The sequence below is a fragment of the Anoplophora glabripennis genome, unplaced genomic scaffold, assembly GCF_000390285.2.
Source record: "Anoplophora glabripennis isolate ALB-LARVAE unplaced genomic scaffold, Agla_2.0 scaffold423, whole genome shotgun sequence".
Classification (NCBI taxonomy): domain Eukaryota; kingdom Metazoa; phylum Arthropoda; class Insecta; order Coleoptera; family Cerambycidae; genus Anoplophora; species Anoplophora glabripennis.
Window position 1 is genome coordinate 2,500 of NW_019416529.1, and position 12,194 is coordinate 14,693.

The 12,194-nt window shown below is 29.1% G+C and overlaps 1 protein-coding gene across 2 annotated transcripts in view; it reads left to right on the forward strand.

Annotated features, from left to right (window-relative positions):
* Positions 1–9,371, forward strand: part of LOC108911762 (motile sperm domain-containing protein 2-like) — an 11,121-nt gene extending 1,750 nt beyond the window's left edge. For both annotated transcript variants that reach the window (XM_018716775.1, XM_018716777.2), the window contains 5 exons: positions 62–273; positions 2,595–2,655; positions 2,998–3,116; positions 5,039–5,236; positions 8,520–9,371. In XM_018716775.1, coding sequence (XP_018572291.1) covers positions 62–273; positions 2,595–2,655; positions 2,998–3,116; positions 5,039–5,236; positions 8,520–8,837 — 908 coding nt within the window. In that variant the 3' untranslated portion in view covers positions 8,838–9,371. The remainder of the gene's footprint in view (positions 1–61; positions 274–2,594; positions 2,656–2,997; positions 3,117–5,038; positions 5,237–8,519) is intronic.
* Positions 9,372–12,194: the final 2,823 nt, after the last annotated feature.

Below are 12,194 nucleotides of genomic sequence, written 5' to 3' on the forward strand. Positions count from 1 at the left end.
ATATATATGTATATTATAAATTATTATGTAATGAATACATGAAATTTGTGTTTTTTTATAGCCGCCTTTAAAATAGTAAAATCATGGTTGCCCGAAAAGGCCATTGAAAAAATTAAATTTGTTAGCAAGAAAGATATTACAACTTATGTGCCTCCTGATCAAGCCTTAAAATGCTGGGGTGGTGAAAATGACTATTCATTTAGTTTTGTACCAGAAGTTATACTTGAAAATGGAAAGGTGGGAGGAACCGTTCCATCAAACAATAATAAAAAAGTAAGTATATTCTGTGGCTCTGATTTTATATAATATGCTTATTAGAGTGGCCCAAAAAAACGAATATTTTTTATTGCGTCTCTTGTGAGAATATGTTAGTTTGTCATGTTTTAAGAGCCCCCTCAAAAAATCAGCTCAAAAAATTTTTTTAGAGGTCGCTCAAGATGTTAAAAAATTTTCAAAATCTTCAAAAATTGATTTTTTTTTCTCGTTAGTTTTTCATTTTCTATGTTGAAAAAAATCTCGATTCTGAAGATTTCAAATCGATAATTTAATTTCTAAAGGTCACTCCTAATTATTATAACTTTAAAAGTAGTGTACCTAAAATGTTTTCGAGCGACCTCTAAAAATAAATATGAACGAACTAATAATTTTTTTTATTGTATTTGATGTACATAAGAATAGAAATAAATCATGAGACACTTAAAAAATTTCTCGAGGCAAAAACTACCGCACTGAGTATCAAATATTTATAATTTTTTAATTGTTTAAAATTTATGTATCTCGTGATTTATTTATATTCTTTTGTTCATCAAATTCAATAAAAAAAAAATATTAGTTTGTTGATATTTATTTTTAGAAATTGGTACTTTGAAAGTTAAAATAATTATGAGTGACCTTTAGAAATTAAAATATCGATATGAAATTTTTAGAATAGAGATTTTTTTCAAGCTAGAAAATGATAAAATAACGAGAAAGAAAATTTAAAAAAAAATTCAATTTTTGACGATTTTGGAAATTTTTAAAAATCTTGAGCAACCTTTAAAAAAAAATTTAAGCTGATTTTTTGAGGGCACTCTTAAAACGTGATAAACTAACATATTTTCACAAGAGACATGAAAAAGAAAATATTTTCGTTTTTTTTTGGGCCACCCTAAACGCTTATCTAAAAGTATTATTAGTACCTACTTAAAATTATACATTTTCATAAATAATTCTAATTTAATGATTTCTGGTTTAGTAGGGAAAAAAACAGTAAGAAGTCCAAGTTTATATTAGCTTTCAGTTTTATAATCCAGTTATCAGAAGGCACATTTTGGTTTATTATAGATATTTTTACAAAATATTGCTGCTCACCTTAATTATATGGTAAAATTATAATTATCGAAAATTAGGAATTGGAAAATTCCCATTTATTGAATATTTTTTAAATTCGAAATTGAAACACAAAGAAAAACTCAGTTATTACAAGATGTTTTCAGTAAGATGAAAGACTGAACACATTTTATATTCCAAGGAATTTTGCTGTGATTTTAACTAAAATATTGGCAAAATAAATTGCTGCCTCTTAAACTTATCTAGTGATTTCAATAAAAATTACTGTGATCTCAAAAGTTTAGTAAACTTTTAAGACCTAACTAAATTTAAGGAAATATATTAAATAATTACATATAATTTAATTATATTTGTTTAATAATAAAACTCAAGGTGTATTATTTACTATTCATCTTTATTAATCATAAATCGAGGAGAATTTTGAAATTTTGAAAGTTATTTATTACTTCTAGAAAATTTCCAATTAGAGATGAACATCTCTACTGAAAATAATAAAATTAATCGATAGATTTATATGAATTAAATAAATACATATTTGTTTGAATCAAATAGCCATATTAGCAAGTTTTATCTATGACAAATATGAGTTAATTGCCATGTTTTTAACATAAGATAATCATATTAGTAAAACAATGTCATTAGTCCATTTTATAATTATCACCTTTTGACCTGCTGGATTTATTAGTGAATAGTTTTAATATTTTGTATTGGAGAAATTATTTTAATTATTTTTAGTTGAAATCTGTAATTAATGAAAACTGCATTTGCCTTCACAATATCAATTTTTTAATATGCATATTTTTGAAACCCATTTTCTTTAAACATATGGAACAGATAGTTTGTGATATATTTTACCGTACTTTGAAAAAAAACTGGGGAAGTATGCAAGAACTTATAAAATGGTTTTTCTTAATTGCATTTTTAATGCCACTTTTAATTATCCCTGAAGCAGTAGTATTCATTTTTACTGTTAATACTTATTATGCTTTTTAATCAAAATATAAAGAGATACGCAATTTGTTTAGGAAATTTTAACTGTTTTATTTTGATTTTAGTTTTTGAATAATTTATTTTACATTAATTTACATTTTTATTCAAATTTAATAATTTCCTTATTTGCATTCTGTATTAGTAAAGGAAACAAAACTGTACAAATTTTTAAATTATGATGTTTCAGCATAATATTTTTGTCTTGTTAGTTCTATCCCAAATAACTGTGTGGGAGTTGAGATCCCTGCAAAAACTAATCAATAATCTTATGACAGGTTCACTTTGTGGATGGTTCAATGTCAGAAGTATCTGCAAGTAGTGTTGAAAAAGATGTTGGTAAGTTATTATTTTATTTACAAAAGTTGCCACAATGAATAATTTAGCAGATTTTATGATAATTAGGAAATGTTAGAAAGAATATCTGACTTTTACATTTACATCAATATTGAGAAACAGCCCTTCAGAAGTAATTGTAAGAAATCGGTTTAAAATTTATTATTAATTGATACCAGACTTTTGAAATCAGTTGAATTATGCTCATATAGTAAACATTCTTGGTTTCACTTATATACCTACTATTACATTTATTTATATTTATCTCTGAGTGTATAAAGTAATTCATATTAGGAAAAAACTAGTTAAATGTGCAGCGTTTTTATTAAAACCCTTTTTGTTAAGATGGTGGTGCACTTAAAGTTACACCATCAGGAATCATCACTTTTGTCAAAGATGGCAATGAACTGGTCAGTACCTTGGAACTGCATAACAGCGATTCCAATAGTCACATATCTTATAAGGTAAGTTCTGATGTATCTGTATTTAATATACAGGGTGGCCAAATGAAATCGAAACAGAGCCATTTTCAGGAACTGCGTCAAGATTATAGAAAAACGCTCAGACCCGTCGATTTTAGATTAAAGGGGAACATTCTTTGCTGGTATTTTTGACTCCGCCACTTTCACCCCCAAGCAAGGGTAAGCATCACCTCAAAATATTTAAATGGCATTGGGGGTTGAGTAATATTTCTTTTGAAAGCTCTTACAAATCTCTTTACAACAGACTTTAAATTTTATAATTCCGCCCAATACTTATTAAGAATTTTGATTTTAAAGTTGAAACTTATGTACAAACAATTAGTAACGATAAAAATGTCAGTCATTCGAGTTAAGTACGCCAATGGTATAAATTTAGTATTTCTTGTGTTACATTGGTTTTTGGCGATTTGTTATTACTTTCGTAAAAAAACAATTATAAAAAACAGAAATGAATGCTATATACATACAATGAACGTAAAATTAGTGGATTCCAAATTATTTTCTAGTATTTGGAAGCGTTGGTTGGTAATCTAAAATCGACGGGTCTGAGCCTTTTTCTACAATCTTGACGCAGTTCCTGAAAATGGCCCTGTTTCGTTTTCATTTGGCCACCCTGTATATATTAACTATTAACACCCTGTATCTCGAAAATGGTTGAGATTTCAAAATAAGTTTATATGAGTGAATACTATTATTTTTCGTTGTACTATCTGCCCCCAAAGTCTCATAGATTTAAACTGAGACACCCTGTATATGGGCTTAGAGATAATCTAAAAAACAGTACAGATTATACAAAAATATGAGCACTTTAATTTTTATTATCTGGCATTGCTCATAATTAATTTTTTAAACATGTTTTTATAAATATTGAAACTTCTACGCTAAAAGTTACTGTTTGTAATTATTTATGTGGCAAAAGTTGTTCAGAATATCTGAATTTAAATAAACACCACCGTAACAGGATCATTAGTTATAAATACTTTTTAATTAAAAATTACATGTATATATTCTATAATAATAATTATTATTATTTAATTACACATATAATACAATTTTTGTTGTTGTTTCAACTATATGTTTATAGTCTTTCCGAAGTCAGTTGAACATGTATAAAAAAACCGAGCAATCAAATTTAATGAATTTCATAGGTGTCCCTAAAAAAGTTTTCTGCTAAAGGTAAAAAAATTATAATAAATTTGTATATAATGTGTAGGAAATTTCTATTGTTCATTTGACCAACAGCTTATTTTAATTATTTCTGTCCTCAAACAAGTTTATTATATTGATGGTAAATTTCGTTTTGTTCCATTTCAAAAGGTTTTCAAAATGCCATGTTGTAATAATATTAGTAAACCAAATATCCCTCTTATTTCTCCCTTTCCCAATTGTAATATGAATGATTAATAGAAAATGCCTATAATAAATTAAAATTATCTGAATCGCACCAAATTCCGCATTGCTGCACTGCACTGCCAGGCGACTTGTCGGTAACTGAAATTTATGAAGCAGTTGCCCGTACACTCATTCTTCAACTGGGCATATACATTTCTACCACCTGCACATTTAGTTCGACCAGGCCTGTATATGGGTATGGCTAAATAAATATGGAACAAGTTTTTCAAATAAAAACCTATACATACTGTCATTCTCGTGGTTCTTCAATTGATATCGGAAAGACTATACTATTTTCGATTTATATTTTTTATTTAACAAATTTCATAAAATGTGTTTATAAAAATCATGAAATATGATGAAGTGGTTCTTAGTTTTATTTATGCTAGATGACAAAATAGAGAGAACAGTTTGACAATTTTACTTTAGATTAGAATAATTATACGATGGGTTGATACTAAATTAATGGTCTATAAAATTTGTATACATTAAATGTCTATATTTATACACAGCTGAAAACCACGTCTCCAGAAAAATTCCGAGTTAAACCTAGTACCGGTTGTTTGGCCCCAGGTGAAACTGCTATAGTTACGGTGACTTTATTGCAAGGATTTCAGTTAGGTGGTTTATCTCGTGACAAATTCCTTGTTATGAGTACTCATGTCGATCCTTCTGATGTTAACAACATTGACCTGTCGGAATTATGGAAGGTAAGCCATTTCACCTGTTATACTCGCTATACAAATGAAATTATAATTACTGCATGAGTGCAGTAAATAGATTGCACCAGTGGCGGCTCGTCAGGTGACGCAAGTGAGGTTCTGTTTGGTTGTGTAATTTAAAATTATTTTTAATTGTATATAAATTTTATAATTTAGGTATAATTCTATATGGAATATGTATTGTGTTTGAACGCTTTCTAAAAAAAACTTAGCCTTCGTTGAACACGAACATCAACCTCGTTCCATACAATGTATAGTATACGCAAGTGACGCAGATCGAAGTTAGTCTGTATTCCGCTTCTCTTCAAAGCATTGTTTACGGTGCACTATCGGTCAAACAGCATTTTTTTTATGTCAAAATCAATTATTTTGAAGAAGAATTAACGAATCGTTTTACATTTTTTTAAATTATAGCTTATTTGATGCAGATTTAGGGAAAATTATTGCGAATGTCATCATCCCCTATTTTGGGGGTGGAAATGAAGGGTGAATAGATGAAAAAAGTGAAAATCGATTTTCTTCGTTCAAAAATCTTATATCTTCGATAAATATGGTGAAATTAAGACACATTTTGGTGGAATCAATGCTCAATTGAAACAAGTTAAGAAAAAATTAATGAAAATTTGATTTCAAAAGTTTTAGACTAATAAAGTTATGATATACTGTCCAATATATCATTCAAAAGTATTTACTCGTTTATTTCTAGTACTTTTCCATTTTTTAACCCGCAACCTTAATTTGCACCCTTAAGGAGGACTTGATGAAAAACCTCCAGAAAGTAAGAGTGGATTAAAAACAGTGATCATATTTAATTAATCGAACCCCTTCCAATGACAGATTTTTTATTTTTGCCAAGTAATGAAAATCTCTCCACCCCTTATTCCTACCCTTAAAGCACGGACTAATAAAAAGCTACACTTATAGTTTGACGACGAAAAATTAAACTTTTACGTATCTAGGGACCACAAAAACCCTCAACAAATACCTTCTTTGATTTTTTACATTCTACTCCTAACCCCAAATTGCCATTTCCCTTAAGTAAGGGATAATGAAAAATCACCCTGAAATTTACAATGGTAAGAAAATGGTCTACCATGTTATTTAACATCAGAGAATCGAAAAATTGGTAATACTTATTTCAGATGAATTTTATTATTCAATTATCCACCTCTCAGTTCTTCCCCTAAATCGGGGGGATGATAAAAACAGCTCATGAAAAGGTTTTTTGTTTTAGTGATTCTTTTATTCGTGTTCAGCGACAACAAAAACCTTTTATGCATATTTTCTTTAATTTTCATTTTTGCATACCATCACCCCTCACTTCCAACCCTAAAATAGGGATGAAAATATTTTCATTAATTTTTCCTTAACTTGTTTCAATTGAGCATTGATTCCCCCAAAATGTGTCTTAATTTCACTGTATTTATCAAAGATATAAAATTTTTGAACGAAGAAAATCGATTTTCACTTTTTTCACCTATTCACCCTTCATTTCCACCCCCAGAATAGGGGATGATGACATTCGCAATAATTTTCCCTATATCTGCATTAAATAAGCTTTAATTAAAAAAAAAATGTAAAACAATTCGTTAATTCTTCTTCGAGATATTTGATTTTGACATAAAAAAATGCCGTTTGACCGATAGTGCGGCGGTTGTCATGGCAACGAGGCGGCTAACACGGGAGTAAACTACGGCGTGGGGGAATGAGTGACGCGGATATTGAAACAACATTGTCATCGCCCATCGCCTGCTTTTAAACAGGTTATACGATACGCGTCGCCCAGTGTACGATTATAACAGTTGTTAGTTAATATTTGTTTTGTATAATGATTGTAGAAATGTTTCCTATGTATGATCCAGTATATATTTTATCGGAAACGTTATTTTCCAGACGGGAAATTAAGGACAAACAGGATTTTTTCAATTGCGAGAGACCTGTGTTTTATTTTCTTGATATGGAAAAAAGGGGAAGTCAAAAGACAATGTGTACGTTCGGAAGTTTCGGAAATGGTATTTGGAGTATAAGTGGTTCTGTGGAAGTGTTTATTTAAAAAAACTTTTCTGTATGCCGTGTTTAATTGCGGGTGTAAAGTCACACAAGGCTGTCATAACCACAAAGCTTCTTTGGAACATACATGTACAGTGTGCGTTAATGTTCGCAGAAGTCCACAAGCCAAACTAGCATTTCTATTTTCTATAAAATCTAAATGAATATCCTTCTCGCGAACGTCAGTTTTTCGGTAATATTGCAAATGCAATTAAAAATTTCCAGATTCATTTAAAGCCGTTTGCCCTTGAAAATTTGAAAATTTTCGCCCGCGGTGCTTTTTTTTTTCTCTTTAGTCGATCAATAAATATGCTTCACCTATTATCAATGTCACGAGTCGCCACTGGATCACACTATTTTCTTGTTTCAATAACTTTTTTGAAAATTGCTTTAGCCACAACAAACAATGCAAATAGTTAAGAAAATATAATTAGTAGTATTTTTTTTTAAATTTGCCTCGCAAATATTAATTTGATTAAATTAAATTAAATCTCAACCTGTATATTATGGTGGCCCAAAAAAAAAGAATATTTGTGTGTCTTCTCATAATTATTTTAACTTTAAAAGTAGTGTACCTAAAATGTTTTCGAGTGACCTCTAAAAATAAATATGAATGAATTAATTTTTTTTATTGAATTTGATGAACAAAAGAATAGAAATAAATCACGAGACACTTAAAAAATTTATGGAGGCAAAAGTTTACTACTGCACTATGAGTATCAAATATTTATAATTTTTTAATTTTTTAAAATTTAAGTGTCTCGTGATTTATTTCTATTCTTTTGTTCATCAAATTCAATAAAAAAAAAAATTATGAGTGACCTTTAGAAATTAAAATATCGATTTGAAATTTTCAGAATCGAGATTTTTTTCAACCTAGAAAATGATAAAATAACGAAAAAAATAATAAAAAAAAATAAAATTTATGACGATTTTGGAAATTTTTAAAAATCTTGAGCGACCCTTTTTTTGAGCTGATGTTTTGGGAGGTTCTTAAAACCTGATAAAACACATATTTTCACAAGAGACGAAAAAAACATTGTTTTTTTTTGGGCCACCCTACTGTATATTTTCAGCTCGAGATGAATTACATTTTTTTTTCGTTTGTGAACTTGTCCCACTCTCCACTTATGATACTTTCATCTCTTGTTGCAAAATTTTCTATTTGATTACACTTAATCTGACAAGCGTAAATTAAAGTATTTCCTTCTTTTTTTGGCAGAATACATCTGGCAGAAAAATAAACCAACACCGTTTAAAATGCATCCAAAGTGGAGAAGTTGTTAAAAATGGTAACCCTGCATTGGTTACGGGTGTACAGGAAGGTGATAATCACAATTACAATAAATTGTCTGCCTCTGTGGCACAATTGAATTCTTGCCAGGTGGAACTACACAGGGCCATAAAAACAACACAGTATTATCAGATTGTTACTATTTTTTTGGTTATATTGTTGGCTATTTTTATAAGTTATATACTTCGCATTAATCTTAAGGAAATATCTTCTTCCGGTTATTGTAAGAGTGAATACCATCCGTAGCAATAACCGTTGACTGCGGGGCCGACAGACGTTCATTTATGTTATAGGGTATTGCAGATGTTGATATATCGGTTGTTATATTTATTTTGTATCTTGAAAGATTTTTTTTATTAATTTAGGCTCTGCATAAGTTAAAAACTATGAACAATAATTTGTTTAAAAAAAGTTAACTTTTTAAATGATTTCAAATTCTGTTTTATTTTCACATTTTATTCCTGTTTTAAATATCGTTATTTTATATTAAATTGTTTGTGATGTGAGCAGTGAGTTTAAGCATATTTATATTTATAAACTCTGTTCGTGTCATAACTTATCTGTAGTACATTTAGGGATACAATCGTGTATGAATGAACTGAGCTGTATATACACTTCCAACTTGCCAAAACTGTTTTTATTTATATCTTTTAAAAAAATATTTTTGTATAGTAGCCTAAGTATTATTAAGTTTCCATAATTTACTATAATTTTTAGTAAAAGGTGATACAGATAGACTAGGCCTAATTCCTATAGCATTTAATAAATTCCTACATAATTGGCGCTAATTTTATTTAATACCGTACCTTCAAACCAGAATGGGTCTACAGTTAACAAAACTTATTTAATGAAAATTTTAGGATTTAGAACATGTCATTGAATGGAAGAAGCAGGCGTCCTGATTCGAATAAGAATATTTATAATAGGAATATCGATATTATTTCAAGATTTATCAAAGATATCGATTAAAAATTGCATTTACAGACTGGCTATAACTGACTTGTCACCACAAATTTTAAAACGTGAGAATAAATAGATTTATACAGGATGTGTCATAATTTATACATCAGTAGCCATACTAATGCTTACAAAAACATTTTTTTGTTTCATATTTTCAAGATATCTACCACTTTTTAATTTTTTGAGTAGTTGAAGGTGAACATTGAATTATTTCTCACCTAAAATATACAGTGTGTTTTCAAATGAAGTGGCAAAAATGGTACCAGTGAATGTAGAGCCAAAAATAAGAGGATTGAAGTAAAAATTCCTTATATGAAAGTTGCACCCCTGAGGCGATATACCATCTTAAAGGAGAGGATTGAAATTCACATTTTAATTTTTTTTCCTTTAACATGAGGAATGCTAAACTTGGTATGAGCACCCTACTAATAAAGAGACAACTTTTCGATATTTGTTCGATCATTGGCGTATTTTATAAAGGAGTGAAACAGTCGACCCCATGGCAATATTTTATTAGAAATTTTTTATATGAAACAAATTATTCATTTAAAAATATTTATTGGGAAGACTGTGCAACTTTTTTACCTCTTGTAATTTTTCAATAAAACCGATAGTTTTCTAGTAAAAAAATTAGATGCGTCATCGTTCACTAAAGGGGTCACTGCTTCATTTAATAACTCCCTTTTTTGACATTTTTATTGGTAAGAATTTGCAGTATTTTAGTAAATGTCCACAGGGTGATTCGTAACTTATCGGACAAAATTTGGGAATAGATGCTTCATCAAAAATAAAGTCAATACTGTAAAAAAAATTTTTAGTTTTCGAGAAAAAAATTATTCAAGTTGTAGTATTTAAAATCCTTACATTGCTGGGCTACTGTAGTCTTACACCAGGAAAATTAGATAAAATAAAAGAGAAACTCGAAAAAAGTCCTATCCGCGAGATTATTGTAAAATTGTCTAAAGGAACATAATACAAGACATCTTGTGAGTCAAAAACTTTTATTAGCTAACTTTTCTATTTATAAAATAAGTGAGGAAAACAGTTTTTTCACTTTGCAGGGAAAACCATCAATTTTAGCGAAAAATTACTCACAGGGGAATAAAATTATCTACAAAATGAGACTTGTTAAATTAAAATCGCTTAATAAATAAAAAAGTTATTGCAAAAAAACAAGAAATGTGCCCATTTTTTAATTTGTTTATAACTATCGCATTAATTGTTAAAATTTTATAAAACATATGACAAGTCGAGGGTTTTGTCATGCTTTAAAAGTGTGCCAAAAGTCGGCATTGTAGGTGCAATAGTTTTCACACAATTCAATTTGTTTATAACGGAGGCTCCAAAAGTTATGAACTTTAAGCCTCTGTGCAGGCGTTAATTTTCAACCAAACATGATTCTATCACCGTTTTTTTGACGCTAACATTCTCAAATTGTGTATTAAATAACCGTGCGTTTTTTGCTTATAAACAATTTAAATAAAATTGTTGCTACCTCACCGAAAATAGGTACAATGGATAGCTGACAAAAAAATACAAAATCTTATTTGCTTGGCCTATCTCTAGCGTCATTCTCGTTGTGCGTTGTACACAATGCGCTCTCTCCACGTAGCCCCAGGTAAATCTGAGTAGTGTTTACATTAGTTTTTCAAGTGTCAAAAATGGGTTACGTGTATAGCAACAGAGTTGATGGATATCATTTTAATTTATGGTGAAGCAAAACAGCATTTGTGTTATGGTGAAGCCAACATTTGTGTTAGGTTGTACAAACTGTGTTCGACGGGCCCGAATGTCAAATCAGGTATGTCAAATTATTTTATTAATTAAAACCACAAATTAATTTTATTAATTAATAAAAACAATAGCGGCAAAAGCAGTTGAATTTGCTGATTTAAAATAGCTGTTATAAATTTTGATTTATTTTTTCCTTAGGAAAGAAATTCTTTCAATTGTTTGTCTGTTCATTTTTTTATTAGACTTTGCCATTGTGTCTGTCTATGACTGCATGCTTTGTCTTGTGCAAGGTTATGTTTTACAGTAGACCAGTTTCCAGTGCAGTGTATTTTTAAATCATTTTTGAACTGCACTCTTTGATTTCCTCAAAAAGTACATTCAAAAATTTCACTTCGGAATTGTTTTGAATCACCCTGTATTTATTGTATACTTACATGTTGCTAAAATGCATTTTATATTTATTTTATGATCTATAGATCAATTTACTTTTATTGGAAAGTCAGCATCTACAGTTCTCTAAATATTTTTGTGGAAACTACATTCAAAGGATATTGTATTTCACAGACGATTTGAATAGAGGTAAGTTGGTTTAAGTCGTAAAAAATAATTTAAATTGGTGTAAGTCATAAAACTCGGTCTGAATTAGATTATTTTCCTCCCAGGAAGCCGCCCTTAAGTGTGGAAGAATTGCCCAATAATTATAGGACACCCTGTATATGCTTTTTATATTAAAAGATATTGATTAAAGATTAAAAAATTCAATCATAAACTTGGGTATAGGTACTGAAATAATTGTTAATTAAAAGAAGTTTGAATAGAATTAAATATAAATTCAAAAATTAATTATAATTTTGTTACAAATCATTTAATCTCGTGAAAGCTGCAAAGAAATACAATTCAAACGCGTAA